The sequence below is a fragment of the Siphateles boraxobius genome, unplaced genomic scaffold (genome assembly GCF_051911475.1).
Source record: "Siphateles boraxobius isolate OS27281-9 unplaced genomic scaffold, OSU_SipBor_1 26, whole genome shotgun sequence".
Classification (NCBI taxonomy): Eukaryota; Metazoa; Chordata; class Actinopteri; order Cypriniformes; family Leuciscidae; genus Siphateles; species Siphateles boraxobius.
The window spans coordinates 22,721,084-22,741,607 of NW_027508876.1; the positions used below are offsets into that span (position 1 = coordinate 22,721,084).

The following is a 20,524-nucleotide window of genomic DNA, read 5'->3' on the forward strand; positions in this document are numbered from 1 at the left end:
AGTCAACGGGTTTAAGAATCTCCAAGGATCTACACAGCCATTCTGTTGCATAAATAAAGAAAAGGCCATTGCCATATCAGAAACATTACTACAAGTGCTGGATCTATCCAGCTGAGGATCGAAAACACAATTTAAATCCCCAGCAAATAACAAATGATGTGTATCAAGCTTGGGAATTATCGATAGGAGACTATTTGCAAACTGAACATCGTCCCAGTTGGGAGCGTAAACATTAACTAAAACCACTGGGACTTGAAAAAGAGACCCAGACACAATAACGTAACGACCATTAGGGTCACAGATTGTGTCAGAAGGTATAAACTGTACTCTCTTATTAATTAAAATTGCCACACCTCTTGATCTGCTATTAAATTTGGAATGAAAAATTTGACTAACCCATATCTTACGAATTCTATTGTGGTCACTGAGTCTCAAATGTGTTTCTTGTAAAAACAATATATCTGGTTTGAAGGATTTAAGATGGGAGAAAACCTTAGCTCTTTTAACAGGACCATTTAAACCCCTGACATTCCATGTCATAAGTCTCACAGGGTGTCCTCTATCCTCATCACCTATATTAACTGTACGATACATAAGTTAAAAACATGCATGGGTTTTAATCTAAAGCAAATTGTAGCCATGCATTGTAAATGACAAAAATAAGATACAAGAAACCAGAAGTAAACAATCCTGCCAACGCCCCTCCCTCCCAACCCCCAACCAAAAACATACTATTCCTAGATCTAATTCCCCAACTGAGGATGATCGCAGATAAAACATAACGAAAAACTTCCAAAGAATGCGAACCAGCAATTAAAGTCATGTACAATTTAAGTGCAGCCCCTTTATAAAACTACGGTCAAAACGGTGTCAAATGATATGCTATCCTACCGAAAGAAATAAAAAAAATAATAAAAAAAAAATAATAACAATAATATAAATAAATAAATAAAATAATAATAATAAAAAAGAAAAAAGAAAAAAGAAAAAGAAAAGGAAAAAGAAAAAGAAAAAGAAAGGGTGAGAAAAGTAATGTACGGTTTTATAGCCATAAGTCCAGCGCAACTTCGTGTTGGAACATAGTTACGGTATGAGTGATTTTAATTAAAAGTCTATGGAACCGAATGAAAAAAAAAAAAAAAAAAAAAAAAATTTTTCTCTAACTCTTCCTCACCCCTACCCGAGGCAAAAGGAATGTCCTTGCACATTATTCTTCACCCCAATTTGAACGGTAGAACTCGTTGGCTTCTTCTGGCGTGCTGAACAAGTGTGTTTTTCCTTCGTGAGTAGCCCGGAGCCTTGCAGGGTACAAGAGACCAAATCTGACTCCCTTTTCATAGAGCCGGGACTTCACGGCTTTGAACGCCGCTCGCTTCCTCCCCAGCTCAGCGCTGAAATCCTTGTGGGAAAACACCCGCCGTCCGCGAAAGAGCAACTCTCGCTGTTGCTTACTGAATCTGAGGATGCGATGCTTGCCCTGGAAGTAGTGAAAAAGAACCAGAAACACTCTGGGTTTGGTCTGATTGGCCCTTGCATCGTTGGTTGGATTGGGTCCGACTCGATGGGCACGAGAAAGAACAAGAGGACTTGTGAAGAATTCTATCCCCAGTACTTCCTCAAAAAAGTCAGTCATAAATTTTATCGGGTCTAGTCCTTCCAACTTTTCGGGGATGCCCACAACTCCCATATTAGATCTCCGTGAGCGATTTTCTAGGTCATCCAGCTTTTCCTTCAGTGATACGTTCTCCCTCAGTAACGCATCCATTGAAGCCTCCACATTTACCAGACTATCACTGTAGTCATGTAGGCCATCTTCAACCTCGCGAAGTCGTTCGTCATGAGCTTCGTAATATGACTTAACTTGTTCCAATGTCGCGTTCACACTTCACAGGTGACAGTGCACCAGCCAGTTCTGTTTTTAAAAGAGAGTGAACTACTTGCGTCATATCAGAAAGCAGCACTGACCGAAGCCTTTCGAGATCTTCGGGTAAAGCCGTTAAGCCCTCAGGGGATGGCGCCATATCGTCGGTCTTGCTCGAAGCTTCACCGTCTTTGTCGCCAGTTTTATTCCGAAGTTGCTTTCTACTTGTCATTTTTGCTCCACCGTTATTTCAAGTAAGACCAGGTGCCAGATAGTCGATTGTAGTGAATAAATATCGAAAAAAAATGACTAAATGAACGAAAGAGGTCGGTAGCTACACTCACGTGTGTCTACTCACGCCATGCTTAAACCGGAAGTGGTGGGGGTATTTATGACAGTGCAAGTATTCCAGAGCGATTATAGGGGTCACTGTTTGACAAAAACAGAATTCCTGCATATTTAAAGTAGGCTACCATATCACGTGGAACTAACAGAGTATAGGCTACTTTTTAAAAGATAATTTTGAGGAACTGTGTCATTAATAAGTATTGTATAGATACCTATAGCCCATAGTTACATTAATATAATATAACTTCCCAAATTTTGAATGTCTTGTTTGTAGACATTGAATGTGTGTAGGCCTACCGTACATATGCAAAGTTGTTATTTGCTTCATGGTCATTTCTGTTTTTGTTTTATGAATTCCATAACGTCTTTCATTTTTTTAGTTGCTAACCAAGTAAACTCTTCTCTGTTCATCAATTGCTGTTCTCCACTAGATGGCGCACATTCTATTACTGAAACATTATGTAGAGAAATATTTCACCCAAAAATTATCAAACTGTTTCAGCTTAAATGTAATTAAATACAGTCCAAACTGTTACAGAGAAAAGGCTGGATGTTTGTGTGAACAAATAAGCACAGTTTAATATTTTTTTTTCAAAAGTGCATTTTAATTTTAAAGTAGATAAAACAAAGCAATTAAGTGAAACATCTTTTAATTCATTCACATAATTTAAAAGGGTATCTAATGGTGCTTTTTTGATTAAATAAACTTGCATAATATATATTCTCTTTTTATAGATGGATTGATATATAGATTAGCGGCATCTTTAGGCCTCCATTGGCTCAGTCCTCAATCTCCTTCAGACCTGGAGGAAAGATGATCACATTATGAGTGTTTTTTTTAATAAATACATAAGGATCATATTAAGATGTCATATTAATATAGGGTTGTATACCTTTCAGTCTGAATTGAATCCAGCGCGCTGTTGGATCAGAGCAGTACTTGTCCTTCTCTGTGTAGAATCTGCAGGACGGATATACAGTACCACTAAAATGAACAATATCAGGCATATAAAACTGTGAAATGTCACTGTGCTTACACTATAGCATCCACACACGGACTCAGAGCATTCTGATGCCTGTATCCAATCAGTTTAACTTCAGGAGGGATTCTTCCCTTCGACACTTCCTTACAGCAAGTTACGCCAACTCTAGTGGGCCGACGATCTGAAAGAGAGACAGAGATTGAAATCTCCAAAGCACTTTTACTTTGCGTACTGTATACAGTATGTGTGAAAGCAAGATGATCTTGATCTTGATAAGGGCTCCATCAAAGAAAACAAAACTGTGCTATAGCTAAATGCAATCTGCATTGCATTCACCATCATTAAAGAGATAGTCCACCCAAAAATGAAAATTCTGTCATAATTTACTCACCCTGATTATTCCAAATGTGTGCATTTTTCTTCTTCTGCTGTACTAAAAAATATTTTGAAAAATTTCCCATTGACTTCTAGTGTATTTATTGTCCTTACTATGTAATTCAATTCTCTTTAAAATATCTTCTTTTGTCTTCCACAGCAGAAAGAAAGTCAACAACATGAGAATGAGTAAATTATGACAGCACCTTTTCAAACTATGCCTTTGTATTATCAAAGCAGGTCTGTGTGACTTAAATGGATCATAAATGCAAAATCTGAGTATAAATATTTAAAACATTCATTAAATTCAGCAGACCGATGATAATCAGTACCAAAGGGTCTTACAAAAATACAAATCCAATGATAAAGAAATCCCAAAACTTACAGTTGACTTGCTGTGCAGTAACACACACAAGAACTATAATCATCAGAGCTAATTTCCAGCAGAGATGCATGATTTTTGCTCAAAATATTCACAATACCAGATGAGGAAGATGTAGATTCTGTTTTGAAGGTGCTATCTAGACTCAAACCCTTATGGTATTTCTCAAGACAGGATATTGACTTCCTTTGCATCTCTAACCAGTGAGAATAGCCTGCAGACCCCATGTGAAAAAAACTGTCGAATTCATGATCACAGCATTATGATATCCTGCAAATTTAGGATTCTTCTTCAGGTTTCTCTTAGTCAGCAGAAACATTATCATTGACTGTGTGCTGCATGTTTAGTTACTTACAGTTGGCCAGTGCACCAGTGAAGCATCCAATGAGGATGACCAGAACAGAGACGGTGATGAATCTAGAAGTCCAGGCCATAGCTCTCGGTGTCCAGATCACAGGTGATGGTCATTTAGTTGGTGTTGATTATGTAAGTGTGTTATTATGAGGAGTTCTTTTAAGAGATGTACACGTAGTCAGATGGAATAATGCGTCACAAACTTACCACCAGCCTTTTGAAAGCATTGCATCGAGTGATCATCTTCTCTCAAGCATTCACACCTCTTACCCACAATACAGTCAGTTTTATCCGTCAGCATAATTTATGAGAAACCAGAAAAGAATGCAATTACAGACCACAAATACACGTAGCTCCTTTAATGAGTTTAGTTTAGGGGTTATTTTTCTGCTGGTGAAAACATACAACTTGAAGCTGATGTGTTGATGTCCTTTACCTCGATGGATTTGTCGACGTTTATTTATTGATGGTTTATCAAAAAGTACTTTTATATTTGTCATCTATAACTGGGTGTGTCTTCAACTATGAGCACTTTTAATTATGTGGATTTTTTCACTTTCAACCACATGCTCATTTCCACCACATCTCACATTATGTATTGTTTAATATTACATTTTCTAAGATATTTTTATTGTGTCACAACAGAAATAAAAAAAAAATTGTTAGTTTGAATAAAAATCAACCCCTAGGACATAAAAGCACCTGAAGTTAAAGGAACGTCCAACTATTATGATGTTTTGAATATTATAAGATATCAAAAAATATGACAGAACAAAGATCTGTCCGAAAATAATCATAATCACAGATCATATTTATTTATTTCTTAGCTGGCAGGTACTTAGTGAAGTGATTGATGCCCATGAGTGTTATGTTGATATTTTTAGTTCTAATATTCAAATCGGCAGCCAGCCTAAGTTTTTGACAGATGTGATAATGTGTGTGAGGGGTAATAATTATGTGAAAATAATAGTGAAAAATCACTTTTTAAAACTGTTGTTCCATACCCCTCAGTGTTTACTTGCTTATTTCCTTCCTTACTTAAGCTGTAAAGTTTAACCTGAATGACTTAAATTAACATAAATGAATATGTGATGTACCAACTTATTCTTGAAAATTAACATTTGATTATGGATGAAATTTACATAAGTATTATAGGAATGATACATACATAGTCATCAACCAACTGCTAATGTAAGAATAAAGATGCTTAAGAGAAAAGGTGTCATCGTTCCTGACACAGAACTCTTGAACACATTCAGAAACATCAACCACAAGCAAAACTAGTAGTTGGTGATCATAGTTTATTAGTTTCAGATTGCACTGGTTAATTTGCATAATCAACACAAGTATTTCCAGGTTTGTTCTCATACAAATTACTCTTAATTTCACTCAGACTTGCGTCACCCTTTTTGACACAGTCCATTACCAGTACATTGAGTGAAATATATTTCAATGTGAAATATAATATATAAGCTAATAATTTATTTAAACACATTTGTTCTAAAGCAGTTTCACTATAATTCAGTTTCTAGTTAAATTTAATAAACGAAGTCTCAACTGTCTCAAACATCATATGTATTCGACAACATACATTTTAAATATTAAATTTAAAAACACCTATTTTACTAACCGTCACTTTAAATATTTTCAAAATACAACTGCATAATCTCTTAAATTTTAGAAGAAATGTTTTTAAAACAAGCAACTACTTGTTGCAGATGTGTCCTCATTATGAGTTTGCTTTCAGATGTTGATGATTCATGATCTGTCAGTTGATTGGGAAGATCCTCCAACAGAAGTGAGTTTACTAATATGATGATGCTGGTGGTGGAGTGGAAGTCAGGCTTTGTTTCTTTGAGCTCTCCTGTAAAACAAAACAAAAACAATGTGAATACAAGAATACTATACTAAATATGCAACACTTAGATAAGATTATGATTATGTTATTCAGATATTCATTCAAATTCAGGTATGTTTCCCCACACTTGTTGGTTTTAACTTACAAACGCTTAACTTCCTCCTGCACCCATCGTAGTCTCCAATTAAAGCAGAACTGTCCTCGTTTAGTCTTCAAGCTGTCAAAGAGAATGAAAAAGTGAAAACAGAAATCTAGCATCAGATGCTGTTGATCTCTAATCATGACATGTTTTCTTTAGAGAGGAACTGGGATTCTTACACGATGGCCTTCAGACATGGAAGACTTTGTTTTTGCTGCCTGAAACCGATGATAGGATCAGTAAACTGTGCTCGAGTTAGGCCGGAGACGACTCTACAGCATGTGATCACCTTCTCTTCAGCATCTGCTGAGACAGAAGAACAAGGTAAACCTCAATATTTTGCACCATTCCATCAGATAGAATAATATACAAACAGATTTAAGCACTTTACCTGTTATAGTCCAGATCACAGATGCAAAAACCACAACAGCCAAACTCCTCATGAGAATCCTTTGTGTCTCCATTGTCACAGTCGATCTTCAACTCTCACTGCTTGTGTCTGAGAGAATATATTCAAGACTTTTACTAGTTCACCTTAAATAGTCAATAAAGCGGAACTTAAACTGCATGGGCTACACATCCTGTCCGTTTATTTTTCTAGATGATTTCATCATCGTTCAGTTTCATCATCATATGTGGCTTTCCTAGTTTAGATTGGGAGTGAAGTCATTTGTTGTGGTAGGTGTAAAATGTCATCTGCTAAATTAATTATGTAGATGGGGATCACCGTTTGACAAACTTCTCAGAAGATGTCTAACCTTGCTCTTAGTCATTTAATTGATATAAATTCAATATGCTAAAAAAAGTTCCAAATAGAACAAGTCATTTTATTAATAGAGTGTTTTTTGATTAGTGAATCAAATATATTTTATCTTGTAACACAGTTGTCCATTTAAATAAAGCAAAATAAAAAATGCTGAGCTGTTTCAACCCAAATTTTAGTTGAAACAACTCATCATTTTTTGAGTGTAGGAAGTAAGAGCGTCTACTGTTACTTCAACTAAGAGGTTTGTTGGGGGGTTTTGCTAGTCAGTGGATGGCATGTCAAGTTTTCCATTTCACAATATTCTTAGACACAGATTCTCCATAACTGTCAAATTCCTCTGAAATGCAAGACACTGTCATCCTTTAATGACAGATTTAAACACATCCACAAAAGATAATTTTTTACAAATAAATATGTAAATTCTAAATGAATATATTTAAATGTATAATAAAATGAACTAGATATACAGAACAAAAATGAGTTATGTATATTCATTAATCTGTTTCTGTATAATTGTGTTCTTATTTAAAGGTTGTTCAAAAACTAATGATCTGCACCATGACTGAATTTACAATAGTGTTCAGGTCAAAATCTCACTCTGTTTATTAGTTTGTATTTACCATGTAGGCCTGTCAAATTCTCTTTTCATCTGGCTATCCAAATGGGAACAGATGATTGGACACTGGCTGAAGTTATTTATCCACCACCACTGAGTAATATTTCCTAAATTATCATCTTTTATACACCTAGGATCATCTTTTGTGCTCATACACATTGTTTTTTTTAAATTGTGTCAGAATATGTAACAAGTTTAGCCAATGTAAGGACATATACTACAACTTGAAAAATCTAACCTTGTTATCACCTGTACTCTCTAAAAATGGCTGGGTTAAAAATAACCCAATTGGCAACCCAACGCTGCATGGGTAAATTTTGGACAGAAAACACATGCTGGGTTAAATTCACCCAGTGACATTCTAACCCATCAGGCTGGGTTGTTAAGAAAACCCAAGATGTCTCTTTTTTAACTATTAATGGATTCGCTATTCTGGGTTATTTTTGCTGGGTTATTCTTATAATTTCACATGTGCTTTACTGTAAAACGATGAATTAAGAAATAATGAAGAACATGTTTAGTCAACTTGTCAACTGACATTCACAAATGTGTTAAAATTGGCAGCAATGACAACAAACTGCACATTAAATTTAAATGCAAAAATCGTAGTGCTAACATCATGTAGTTAAATATTGTCAGTTATAATAAATAAATAAACAAGATTAGTTCTAAAACTATTACATGTTCAACGGTTTAAATCAGTGACATTAACAATTATATTTTAAAATCAACAAATGCAAAATCTTTTAAAAATACAAGTATTAAATAGTCAAATACAATTAAAGAAAGAAAGAAGATATACATGTAGCCTATACATCTTGGTCATCTAGCAGGCCACATCCTGCTAATTCAGTGGTAAGAATTTAATTGTCGTTTTTATTTATAATGTTGTCCATTTATCGAACTTCCATGCCTCTTTTAGTAATTATATATGTACCAATTTACTAATGCTCGGACTCACTCTGTCTCTCACGCGCAGTGTCACTCGGTCTCTCTCTATTATTCAAAGATAATACTGCTGTATCTGATGGTTTTTGATTTAATTTTAATGTGCTATTTTATTTTACTCTTATATTCATATTCATATCGTTTTTGTATGACTCTGTACTTGCATATATTCATATACTGTACTATGTTATTTATATTTATAACATTAAATGTCTTATAAATGTATAGGCCTATTTTATTTCTCTATGCATAGAGTATGCTTTCTTCTCAGACATTCCCAAGTATGGTATGCTCTGTTTCTCCATGCAATCTATGCTTTCATGCCCTCATGCTACACTTGAGAGTGTTCATCCTGTTTCCATAAGGATGTGTCAGTTTAAGGGAGCATGTTTTTGAACTAAACCGAGTCTAGTAAAACTTGACTGATAATCAATCATCATCAAAGCTTTATTCAGGACACACGTGGTCCAAAAAACACAAACAATAGAACATACCAATACAAATACAAAAAGAAACAAAAAACAAAAAACAGACAGATAAATGATTGTCTGTCCAGATAGATTGCCATTTGCCAAGGATATAATCATTTCCCCCTTCACAATATTTCAGCAATCATGTCCTGTCTCCTGCTTTTAATGTTTAGATATCACAACTAATCAGAGCTGGCTATACCCGATTCGTAAATGAATTACTCTTGTGAGTGGGTTCTTTGAATTGTTGTAACAGGTTAGCACAACGGTCTGACCCTATTGAACCGGTTCATGAGTCTGAATTAATCGGGCAACTCGCTCAGGCACTCGTTTGGAGCAACGTGTCTGAAGACGGACAACAAAAAATATCTCCATATGAAGTCAACTGAAAGAACCCGTAGAATCGCCTTATCGCGTTTGTCAGAGATGAAAACCTTATTTGTATAAGGTTAAACACCTGCTCGTGCAGCGTCTTGTGAACGAGGTAAATACATATTCTCACCTCAAAGAGTACCAAAACACTGATAGTACAATAAAATACTTAAAATACCGTGTTTACGTTTTTTTTTTATTACATCCAGAATGGTATAGGCCTATTCAAGTGAGTAACCATGTCACATGGAAATGCCAGAGTAGGTTACCTTTTTTAAAGGTAATTTTGGGGAACTGTGTCATTCAAGTATTTTATAGATACCTGTATAGTTACATTAATATAATATAACTTCCCAGTTTTTAAATGTCTTTTTGGGATGTATAGGCTACCGTAATTATGCGACGTTGTTATTGTTATTATACATGCCTGAAGTCTGACTAAGCCAATACGATTGCTGTATTATAAACCAATAAAATCGGGTGTGGGCAGAGCGACAGGTGCCCCGTCCCGCCCCGCCCCAATCGTCCAGACTGCACTCTGGGGTTACTCAATTTGGCTGATAAATTGTATGACCTTCTCTGTGCATTAATTGCTGTTCTCCTCTAGATGGCGCACATTCTATTACTGAAACACAATATATATATATATATATATATATATATATATATATATATATATATATATATATAGTGTGTAGAGAAATATTTCATCCAAAAATTGGCAAACTATCAATATGCTCAGAGACGAACCAACACTGAGTGGGGGCCCCAGGCAAAATTAATCATTGAGGCCCCCTTTCTTTATATATGTATTTTATAAATGTTTTATATGTAATATATACAATTTTGTTAATATATCTTCATTACCTAGAGATATTATTATACAAAATTCAAAAAGTAGTCAAAACACAGAACATCTAACAGAACATAAGTTGTTTATTTTTTACAACATTTTGTGCTTATAGTTTTATGTGCAATCTTCATCTTTATAACATAACAATTCAATACAACAATCTTCAAGATACAGTAAATCTTCAAATGTGTAACAGATTGTCACCTTAAAAACAATCATTGCGTGGTGGAACAAGCAATATATATATAGAAATATATAGTTAGCATCTTAATTTAATCTTGTTTTATTAGTTCATTAACTAATTGTAAACTAATCTTTCATACGGATTACATAATCAGATGATATTTGCTTTCGATTAGAATTTAATTTCAAGCTTTAGATATATTTATCATATATGTGAGGCTAGTAGCCTATACGCTGTGTTTCTGTTTATTTTTGAGACGCGCTCCAGTTCACGAGACGATGAAAGCGCGCCCTGATTGTTTTATTTTATTTTAAAAAAGCACATCTTTTTCTTGTTATTGTGAGTATACACAAATAAAAGTAGTTGCGACTGATGCATTAATCTTTTCTGTATGGCCAGAAATGATAGAGTATTTTAAGTTGTTTCCACTGTTTATAGGGAAATGCAAGTAATCGCACCTTTATTTTAACATTCCTGATTGTTTGAAGCCCCTTTCACAAAGCGCTTTGAACCCGGTAAATTGCCAGAGTGCCTTCTGTGTGAACGCAAACACGACCCGGGATTGATGCCGGGATCGATGCCGGGTTGGGGACCTAGTAACATTGCCATGTTCAGACCCGGAACGCGCGCTGTGTGAACAAAAGCCAGAACCAATGCCGTATAAGTGGTGTGCCGTAGTGATGATGCACGAGCCTTTGCAACTAGTTATCGTGCGACTCAGTTACTCTAGAAGAAAGTTTGTGTTCGTCATCGATACAAGAAAGAACGAAAAAATGTCTGCAGACTGGACTAAAGTAGAGACCCGAGAGCTCCTTGCAATCCGCGCTGAAGCTGAGATCATTCGCCAGCTTTGTGGAACGGTACGTGCTGCGTTAGTGTACGACCGAATCCGAAAAAAAATGATCGAGCGTGGTTTCTCGAGATCGAAAGCCTTCATTTTCTTTCATACTCTCCGCCAATTTAACTTCCAGCATATTCCGTTCAAATTAACACGTTGAAAAGAACTCAAAATCGAAAATGAAATTGTGATTTGACCACGAAACATTTTGTACATAAACAACAAAGTTTGAACAGCAACATAATGCCTGATCAGCTGCCATGTTATTCAAAGCAATGCAAGCAATGTATTTTCCAGAATCTCTGTGTGAAAGGGGCTTGAATGATCAGCCCTCGGGGCCCCCTTAAAATACGGGGCCCCAGGCAATTGCCTGGCTTGCCTACCCTATTGCAACGCCTCTGAATATGCGGACCTGTTTTTTCCCCATTCAATTACAGTCAATGGAGACTGAATCTTTCAAACTCAAAAATGATTCAAAAGAAAAAGTATCCTTACTCCATAGAGAAAGTAATTCTGATTCGTAATGACACAAGGATGAGTAGCTAATTAATGACAGGATTTTCCTGTTTGGATGAACTATTCATTTATTGATTCAGCTTAAATATAATTAAATACAGTCCAAACTGTTACAGAGAAAAGGCTGGATGTTTGCGTGAAAGAAGAAGCACAATTAAAACTTTTTTTTTTTTCAAAAGTGCATTTTATTTTTAAAGCAGATAAAACAAAGCAGTGAAACATCTTTTAACATTCACATAAGTTAAAAGGGTATCTAATGGTGCTTTTTTGATTAAATAAACTTAGGCCTATATAATATATATTCACTTTTTATAGATAGATGGATTGATATAGATAGATTAGCGGCATCTTTAGGCCTCCATTGGCTCAGTCCTCAATCTCCTTCAGACCTGGAGGAATGATCACATTATGAGTGTTTTTTTTTATAAATACATAAGGATCATTAAGATGTCATATTAATATAGGGTTGTATACCTTTCAGTCTGAATTGAATCCAGCGCGCTGTTGGATCAGAGCAGTACTTGTCCTTCTCTGTGTAGAATCTGCAGGACGGAAATACAGTACCACTAAAATGAACAATATCAGGCATATAAAACTGTGAAATGTCACTGTGCTTACACTATAGCATCCACACATGGACTCAGAGCATTCTGATGCCTGTATCCAATCAGTTTAACTTCAGGAGGGATTCTTCCCTTCGACACTTCCTTACAGCAAGTTACGCCAACTCTAGTGGGCCGACGATCTGAAAGAGAGACAGAGATTGAAATCTCCAAAGCACTTTTACTGTGCGTACTGTATACAGTATATGTGTGAAAGCAAGATGATCTTGAACTTGATAAGGGCTCCATCAAAGAAAACAAAACTGTGCTATAGCTAAACACAATCTATGGATTCACCATCATTAAAGAGATAGTCCACCCAAAAATAAAAAATTATGTCATAATTTAACCTGATGTTCCAAACGTGTGCATTTTTCTTCTTCTGCTGTATTTTTTCCCCAAACAATCGAAGTCAATGGGAACATAAACCGTTTAGCTTCTAACTCTCTAACTGCCTTTGGATTATGAAAGCAGGTCGATGTGAATTAAATTGATCATAAATGCAAAATTTTAGATATAAATATAAAAAAAGTTAATTAAAAATCAGCGGACCCATAATAATCAGTACCAAAGGCTCTTATAAAAATCCAAATCCAATGATAAAGAAATCCCAAAACTTACAGTTGACTTGCTGTGCAGTAACACACACAAGAACCATCATCATCAGAGCTAATTTCCAGCAGAGATGCATGATTTTTGCTCAAAATATTCACAAAACCAGATGAGGAAGACGTAGATTCTGTTTTGAAGGTGCTATCTAGCCTTAAATCCTTTTATATGGTATTTTTCAAGACAGGATATTGACTTCCTTTGCATCTTTAACCAGTAAGAACAGCCTGCAGACCCCATGTGACAAACAAGTCGAATTCATGATCACAGCATTATGATATCCTGCAAATTTAGGATTCTTCTTCAGGGTTCTCTTAATCAGCAGAAACAGTATCATTGACTGTGTGCTGCATGTTTAGTTACTTACAGTTGCCCAGTGCACCAGTGAAACATCCAATGAGGATGACCAGAACAGAGACGGTGATGAATCTAGAAGTCCAGGCCATAGCTCTCGGTGTCCAGATCACAGGTGTTGGTCATTTAGTTGGTGTTGATTATGTAAGTGTGTTATTATGAGGAGTTCTTTTAAGAGATGTACACGTAGTCAGATGGAATAATGCGTCACAAACTTACCACCAGCCTTTTGAAAGCATTGCATCGAGTGATCATCTTCTCTCAAGCATTCACACCTCTTACCCACAATACAGTCAGTTTTATCCGTCAGCATAATTTATGAGAAACCAATACCACCCCTTAGAAAAGAATGCAATTACAGACCACAAATACACGTAGCTCCTTTAATGAGTTTAGTTTAGGGGTTATTTTTCTGCTGGTGAAAACATACAACTTGAAGCTGATGTGTTGATGTCCTTTACCTCGATGGATTTGTTGACGTTTATTTATTGATGGTTTATCAAGAAGTACTTTTATATTTGTCATCTATAACTGAGTGTCTTCAACTATTTTTTTCCTCTAAACATTTCAACCACATGCTCATTTCCACCACATCTCACATTATGTGTTGTTTAATTTTAAATTTTCTTAGACATTTTTAATGTCATACAACAGAAATAAAAAAAATCTGTTAGTTTGAATAAAAATCAACCACTAGGACATAAAAACACCTGAAGATAAAAGGAACATCCAACTATTATGATGTTTTTAATATTATAAGATCAGAAGTTGTGGATTTCAAAACGGATATATTATGAGGTTATAATTATTTATTTCTTAGCTGGCAATTCAGTGAAGTGATCGATGCCCAACAGTGTTATGTTGATGTTTTTAATTCTAATATTCAAACCGACAGCCATCCTAAGCTTTGACAGATGTGATAATGTGTGTGAGGGGTGAACTATGTTTGATTTTTTGGGTAATTATGAAACGTGCTGGAGACGTTCTTCCAGGAAAGGAGTGGCTTTGATGCACAAAGTTGTTTTTATTGTCTTTTATTACAAAAATATTGTATTTAAACCCATGTGAATGTAGTTATAAAATATAAAATAAAATATAGAATAACAGTTAAAAATCACTTTTTAAAACTGTTCCATTATTACTGCTTAGTGTTTGTTTACTTCCATCCTTAATTAATTAAGCTGTAAAGTTTAACCTGAATTACTTAAATTAACATGAGAATGTGGAGAAAAATCGAAACCGATAATAAGAGTACCAAGTTTTCATTCAAATTAGCATTTGATTATGGATGTAATTTACATAGCACAAGGAAGGACATATAGTCATCAACCAACTGCTAATGTAAGAATAAAGATGCTAAAGAGAAAAGGTGTGATTTTTCCTGACAGAGAACTCTTGCACACATTCAGAAACCTCAACCACAAGCAAAACCAGTTGTTGCTGATCATAGTTTATTAGTTTCAGATTGCACCGTTCATTTGCATAATCAATACAAGAATTTCCAGGTGTGTTCTCATACAAATTAGTCTTAATTTCACTCGATTTGCGTCACCCTTCTTGACACAGGAGTCAATGACACAATTACCAGTACATTGAGTGAAATATATTTCAATGTGAAATATAATTTATAAGCTAATAATTTATTTAAACACATTTGTTCTAAAACAGGTTCACTGTCAGTGTCTGAATAAAATTAATAAATTAAGAACTGTCACTCTCAAACTACATAATTTGTATTCGACAACATACATTTTAAATATTCTATTTAAATACACCTAATTTACTAACCGTCACTTTAAATATTTTCAAAATACAACAGCATAATCTCTTAAACTTTAGAAATGTTTTTTAAAACAAGTAACTACTTCAAGATGTGTTGAGTTTCATTATGAGTTTGCTTTCAGATGTTGATGATTCATGATCTGTCAGTTGATTGGGAAGATCCTTCCTCAGGAGTGAGTTCACTAATAGATGATACTGGTGGTGGAGTGGAAGTCAGGCTTTGTTTCTTTGAGCTCTCCTGTAAAAAAACAACAAAATGTGATTACAAGAATACTGCTGTATACTAAACATGCAACACTATATAAGATTATGTTGTTACAAATTCAGGTATGTTTCACCACACTTGTTGGTTTTAACTTACAAACGCTTAACTTCCTCCTGCACCCATCGTAATCTCCAACTAAAGCAGAAATCTCCTCGTTCAGTCTTCAAGCTGTCAAAGAGAATGAAAAAGTGAAAACAGAAATCTAGCATCTGATGCTGTTGATCTCTAATCATGACATGTTTTCTTTAGAGAGGAACTGTGATTCTTACACGATGGCCTTCAGACATGGAAGACTTAGTTTTTGCATCCTGAAACCGATGATAGGATCAGTAAACTGTGCTCGAGTTAGGCTGGAGACGGCAGTACAGCATGTGATCTCCTTCTCAGCACCTGCTTAGACAGAAGAACAAGGTAAACCTCAATATTCTGCACCGTTCCATCAGATAGAATAATATACAAACAGATTTAAGCACTTTACCTGTTATAGTCCAGATCACAGATGCAAAAACCACAACAGCCAAACTCCTCATGAGGATCCTTTGTGTCTCCATTGTCACAGTCGATCTTCAACTCTCACTGCTTGTGTCTGAGAGAATATATTCAAGACTTTTACTAGTTCACCTTAAATAGTCAATAAAGCGGAACTTAAACTGCATGGGCTACACATCCTGTCCGTTTATTTTTGTAGATGATTTCATCATGGTTCTGTTTCATCACCATAACTGGCTTTCCTTGTATATTAGATTGTCAGGGTAGGTGTAAATGTCATCTGCTAAATTAATATATGTAAATGTAGATGGGGATCACCGTTTGATGAACTTCTCAGATAATATTTAATTTCAAACCTTGCTGTCAGTCGTTTAATTTAGATAAATTCAATGTATGCTGAACAAAGCTAGTTATTTTTAATATTCCAATAGAACAAGTCAGTGTATCAATATAGTGTTTTTTTATTTAGTGAATCGCATATATTTTATCCTGTAACATTGACTATTTGTCCATTTAAATGAAGCAAAATAGGAAGGAAGAGCTAACGTCTACGGTTACTTCAACTAGGTTTGTTGGGGGGTTTTGCAAGTCGGTGGGATGGCATGGGTCAAGTTTTTCCATTTCACAATATTCTCCATAACTGTCAAATCTGAAATGCAAGACCCTATCATTCTTTAATAACAGAGTTTAACACATCCACTACTGAAAGGCCATTTTCAAAATAAATATATAAAAAGTAAATGAATATATTAAAATACATAATAAAATAAACTGATACAGAACAAAAAGTGGCTATTGATAGTTCACCCACAATGAAAATTCTGTCATTATTTAATCACAGTACAAATTCGTGTTTGATGTGATGCTTTCAAGATCTTGTTCTGAGGTCATAAATAAATATGCTTCATAATCCGAGAATGTGTTTGTTCTCAGATGATGTGTACTGACTAAATAAATGAGCATTCTCAGACACGTTTGACTGTCATTAGTCTGGTGGAAGATGATGCACAGTTCCCATCATTAGTGTTGTAGAGAAATGGAACGTATGACTCTGCTGTTTCATCTGACAGTCATAGGGTGTAAGTGTGTGTGTGTGCAGTGTGTGTGTGTGTTTGTTCATCTCCATTACTGTGACCTCTGGGTTATATCTCTTCAGTAACACACGGTACCCATGTTACCCACAAAGCCTCTCCCTAGATGGTCTGATGGGTTCAAATCAATTTGTAGGATTTCACTAACTTCTGCTCATTGCTGTAGGCCTCAGGCCTTTGATCAAGTAAAAGGAAAGATCAGCTGAAATCCAGAAATAAAATGACATAATCTCCTGTATTAAATTGGATTTGGAAAAATATGATTCCACAATATTTTTTTATTAAGGTTTACATTCATACTGCATCCAATAAACTTTTGTAAGCACTTCAAGACATTTAACTGATATATTTGTAATAATTTAGAGAAAAAAAGAAAAATAATATAATATTGTCATATATAAAATAAATGTTACTTTGTTAAAAATAAATGAAACATTGAACAAACAAAAAACAGTACAAAAAACAATTACAATTGTGTAATATATTAAATTCTATAAAGAAAATAAAGGTTTTATAAATTAAGAATTATAAATAAAACTAAGACATTGATATTTCAAAAATAGATAAAAAGATAAAGGAATAACCGGAGACTGCACAGCAGCTAAGTGTTAAAGCGAACCACAGATTGTTTCCTTTGTGAAATATGTTCAACATGTTTTTCCCAGCATATAATTGCGTGTATTAAAGTGTAGCTTGACTGACTGACACGAGTGGAAAAGTCTTGCTGGTGTGGCTTGTGAAGACCAAGTTCAGATCCCCATGTGTGTCGTTGAAGATTTAGTAAAATCTTCACATATTACACCTTTCTGTTGAATTAGAACAGAAGAAAAACAGGTTAGGAAGTGGCCCTTACTTGATACATATGCCAGTATACAGTACATTGTGTTGGTATAAACCTTGCGAAAAGAGATTGTCATATTATATTCAGTTCAGCTGTATTACTCATTACGCACTCCACAGGTTTAAAAAAAAAAAGTAATCTATGAATTCTAACCTTTTTTAGAATCTTCATCCTTCTACTGAGCCAATCGGCTTTAGGATCGATGCAGGACGACCTTTTATTTTTATCAGTGAACCTGTAAAGATGAAATGGAGAAATGCATTTAGGCTTCAGATATTGGCACAATAAAATGCTCTGACAAAAGAGTTCACAAGCAGGTGTTTCCTTTGAATGTTACTGGACTGACTTACACCACGGCCGCAGCACATTTGCCTATTGCTGGAAAGATGTAACATTGTGTGATTTTGGTCGTTGGTATTTCTAATGTGAGCGTATCCTCTTTGCAGCATATAGGCTTTTTAGGGTCATGAGAGGTCACTGCAAAACAGACAAAACATCCATAAATAATAGGTTTTGATTTCAAAAGCTCTTGATTCTTTATGGTGTTTGGTTGTATAAATAACTGTTCAAAGTCTAACGCTTGAAAAAAAAACTATTCATTTCATTAAAATATGTAAGAATCATTAAAACAAGATACTTTTATATGTGAAGCAAAACTGCACAAGATATTAAGACTTAGAGAACATATTTTAGATATTTCTTAACCCACTCGAATTTTGTTTGTTTGTTTGTTTTAAGCATAAATCTAAAATAATTTAGTGAGATTTATGCCTAAAACCTTAATACACATTTTTCCAATCTGATAAGAAATATTAATATTTTTTTTTAATTAAACTTTTTCCCCCCTTAAATATTGATAGAAAATGTCAATATTCGTGGAGAATGTAGCGCAATCGGAGAAGGATACTCACCTCCTGATGTAAACGCACACAGGAACACAACCAAACAAATCAAAACGATCAGTTGTTGAGATGCGGAGTACAGGTGCATGATTTCTGAGGTGAGATTTCTGTGCTGTGAAATTCCACAAATGTTCTACCGCTCTAGGGCCGCCGTTGCTTTTTATGTCCTCAGAAAAAGGGAAGTATTGTCTTTCTTCATGCTTCCTATGAATAAAGCGAATGGAATAACTTACGCCATGGTTAATCATTCTGCAACATGACATGCACAAACATTATTTTTTTTCCCTTATGATAAACATTTTTAGATATCTCAAGTCTTGCTTCACAGCAAGATTAGCTAAATGTTCTAATTATGACAAAATCATGGATGACAGGAATGATTTAAGAGTATTGTCATGTGTAGGCTTTCTCTGAAATTTGTCATTTGTCAAGCCTCAAATCAGGACATGTGAAAGGAGTGTAAAATACAAGACTGAATGATGGGACATCAAGTCACCCTAGTCTGATGATGCTGTGTCACTGTTCTTTTGCAAGAATGAGCTAATCAGAGGAAAACATTGAGAAGTAAGTAACTGTATAAGAAAACAGATCAACTCTGTGTACAAGTGCATTATATTATTACATTATACAATAAAAAAACAATATTAATTAAATGCAACTAAAGGACATCAGTATTACAAAAGGAAAGGAAAGTAAAACTTATAATAATTTGACGAGTGTCTGCGGCCAGTGTGAAATCACACCACAACTTGCTTCCTTTGTGCAAAATGTTCAAATGGAAAAAGTGGCGCATGCAAAAGTGTTGCAGACATTAGGCATATACATTTTTTACAGTAAAAAGATGACAGGAAAATTATACCGTCAAACCCTTATTTTGGTCAAATCTTAATTTATGATGAATTAATATTGTTGTGTTTTTAGCCTTTTAATTTGTTCTCTGTTAAACATTTTTAAAACAATGCGTTTTAAGTTAATTGTAGACTATGTATCTTTTAAATTAACAAAATTTAAATAATATGTCAATACATCATCAATCCTTCTTCCAAAACGTGTTTTTGTCTTACTTTGATTCACTATTTAAATTTTCGACCTGATGGGATGGTTTTCGTGGGAAATTGCGCATGTACGTAATTTGCCCGTGTGTGTCTCATCATATCCATAAATAGAGTAGCTCTGGCTATAGTTTGGTGTGTGGTGTGGAAATGTCATAGGTTATTTGTCACAATGAGTTAGAAAGGTTGAAACGGAGCATGCAAAATATCGAAACTCTCGAAATCACCCGTTTTAGAAAAATGCTGAACAGTAAAAAGGCAAAAAGAGAATTTGCGTCAGAGCTCGCAGTAAAACATGAATCAACATTGCCTTGGTTTTTCGGAGATGGCGAGAATTAAGGGATTTGAAATGTTGTAAAAGCCTCGTGGAGGTGGCATTTTTACTCAGCTGGCGATTCTTGTTCATTCTTGTGTGTTACGCAGCAAGTTTGAGCTTCTACAAGAACCTATGAGGTTTGTTCTCATCTGTCAAGCAAGTACTTTGTTTTTTTTTATACACTAGAGGGCCAAAAGTTACACAGGGGTTTAGCCAGCTGCTGAATAGTAGGCTACCTGTTCCAGCCAGTCTGTGGGACTGTCAGTCGACAACTTTCAACAAAACGTCATTGATTGAAAGAGGTCAGGTTAGATAGGTTAGACCTCATAGCCTCATTTTCATTCCTGTCAAAAAAAAC

General features: G+C 35.0%; 4 protein-coding genes across 7 annotated transcripts; all 4 read right to left on the reverse strand.

Moving 5' to 3' along the window:
- Window positions 1–2,811: 2,811 nt before the first annotated feature.
- Window positions 2,812–4,521, reverse strand: ccl34b.4 (chemokine (C-C motif) ligand 34b, duplicate 4). Of its 2 annotated transcripts, none has more exons than XM_077245025.1 (4): window positions 4,305–4,521; window positions 3,247–3,373; window positions 3,103–3,170; window positions 2,812–3,012 (listed from the first exon to the last, which is right to left on the reverse strand). In XM_077245025.1, the coding sequence occupies exons 1-4, from the start codon at window positions 4,381–4,383 to the stop codon at window positions 2,990–2,992; spliced, it is 297 nt and encodes a 98-aa protein (XP_077101140.1). In that variant the 5' UTR covers window positions 4,384–4,521; the 3' UTR covers window positions 2,812–2,989. The 2 variants fall into 2 exon arrangements, with proteins under 2 accessions (XP_077101140.1, XP_077101141.1); XM_077245026.1 differs by lacking the exon at window positions 4,305–4,521 and adding an exon at window positions 3,953–4,195.
- A 7,648-nt stretch (window positions 4,522–12,169) lies between these two features.
- LOC143752054 (C-C motif chemokine 8-like) lies at window positions 12,170–13,680 on the reverse strand. 2 transcript variants are annotated; one of them, XM_077245027.1, is made up of 4 exons: window positions 13,442–13,680; window positions 12,482–12,608; window positions 12,338–12,405; window positions 12,170–12,252 (listed from the first exon to the last, which is right to left on the reverse strand). In XM_077245027.1, exons 1-4 carry the CDS (start codon window positions 13,518–13,520, stop codon window positions 12,230–12,232), a joined length of 297 nt encoding a protein of 98 aa, XP_077101142.1. In that variant the 5' UTR covers window positions 13,521–13,680; the 3' UTR covers window positions 12,170–12,229. The 2 variants fall into 2 exon arrangements, with proteins under 2 accessions (XP_077101142.1, XP_077101143.1); XM_077245028.1 differs by lacking the exon at window positions 13,442–13,680 and adding an exon at window positions 13,087–13,287.
- A 1,530-nt stretch (window positions 13,681–15,210) lies between these two features.
- Window positions 15,211–16,118, reverse strand: LOC143751514 (uncharacterized). 2 transcript variants are annotated; one of them, XM_077244072.1, is made up of 4 exons: window positions 15,937–16,118; window positions 15,745–15,854; window positions 15,572–15,643; window positions 15,211–15,443 (listed from the first exon to the last, which is right to left on the reverse strand). In XM_077244072.1, the coding sequence occupies exons 1-4, from the start codon at window positions 16,024–16,026 to the stop codon at window positions 15,344–15,346; spliced, it is 372 nt and encodes a 123-aa protein (XP_077100187.1). In that variant the 5' UTR covers window positions 16,027–16,118; the 3' UTR covers window positions 15,211–15,343. The 2 variants fall into 2 exon arrangements, 1 of the variants encoding a protein (XP_077100187.1); XR_013207261.1 differs by lacking the exons at window positions 15,745–15,854; window positions 15,937–16,118 and having other exon boundaries at window positions 15,323–15,448.
- Window positions 16,119–17,293: 1,175 nt separating this feature from the next.
- On the reverse strand, window positions 17,294–18,927 carry LOC143751516 (C-C motif chemokine 8-like). Its single transcript, XM_077244073.1, has 4 exons — window positions 18,808–18,927; window positions 18,247–18,373; window positions 18,050–18,131; window positions 17,294–17,861 (listed from the first exon to the last, which is right to left on the reverse strand). Exons 1-4 carry the CDS (start codon window positions 18,884–18,886, stop codon window positions 17,805–17,807), a joined length of 345 nt encoding a protein of 114 aa, XP_077100188.1. The 5' UTR covers window positions 18,887–18,927; the 3' UTR covers window positions 17,294–17,804.
- Between the last annotated feature and the right edge of the window lie 1,597 nt (window positions 18,928–20,524).

Coding starts and splice junctions, on each gene's coding strand:
- ccl34b.4 (XM_077245025.1), bottom strand. CDS start 4,383: ATGGCCTGGACTTCTAGATTCATCACCGTCTCTGTTCTGGTCATCCTC. Junction 3,374..4,304: donor CACTGGTGCACTGGCCAACT/GTAAGTAACTAA, acceptor TCTCTCTTTCAG/ATCGTCGGCCCACTAGAGTT. Junction 3,171..3,246: donor CCGTGTGTGGATGCTATAGT/GTAAGCACAGTG, acceptor TCCGTCCTGCAG/ATTCTACACAGAGAAGGACA.
- LOC143752054 (XM_077245027.1), bottom strand. CDS start 13,520: ATGGCCTGGACTTCTAGATTCATCACCGTCTCTGTTCTGGTCATCCTC. Junction 12,609..13,441: donor CACTGGTGCACTGGGCAACT/GTAAGTAACTAA, acceptor TCTCTCTTTCAG/ATCGTCGGCCCACTAGAGTT. Junction 12,253..12,337: donor GATTCAATTCAGACTGAAAG/GTATACAACCCT, acceptor TCATTCCTCCAG/GTCTGAAGGAGATTGAGGAC.
- LOC143751514 (XM_077244072.1), bottom strand. CDS start 16,026: ATGGAGACACAAAGGATCCTCATGAGGAGTTTGGCTGTTGTGGTTTTT. Junction 15,855..15,936: donor CAGGTAAAGTGCTTAAATCT/GTTTGTATATTA, acceptor GGTGCTGAGAAG/GAGATCACATGCTGTACTGC. Junction 15,644..15,744: donor CCATGTCTGAAGGCCATCGT/GTAAGAATCACA, acceptor TCTCTTTGACAG/CTTGAAGACTGAACGAGGAG.
- LOC143751516 (XM_077244073.1), bottom strand. CDS start 18,886: ATGCACCTGTACTCCGCATCTCAACAACTGATCGTTTTGATTTGTTTG. Junction 18,374..18,807: donor GTGTGCGTTTACATCAGGAG/GTGAGTATCCTT, acceptor TCTGTTTTGCAG/TGACCTCTCATGACCCTAAA. Junction 18,132..18,246: donor AAATGTGCTGCGGCCGTGGT/GTAAGTCAGTCC, acceptor TCATCTTTACAG/GTTCACTGATAAAAATAAAA.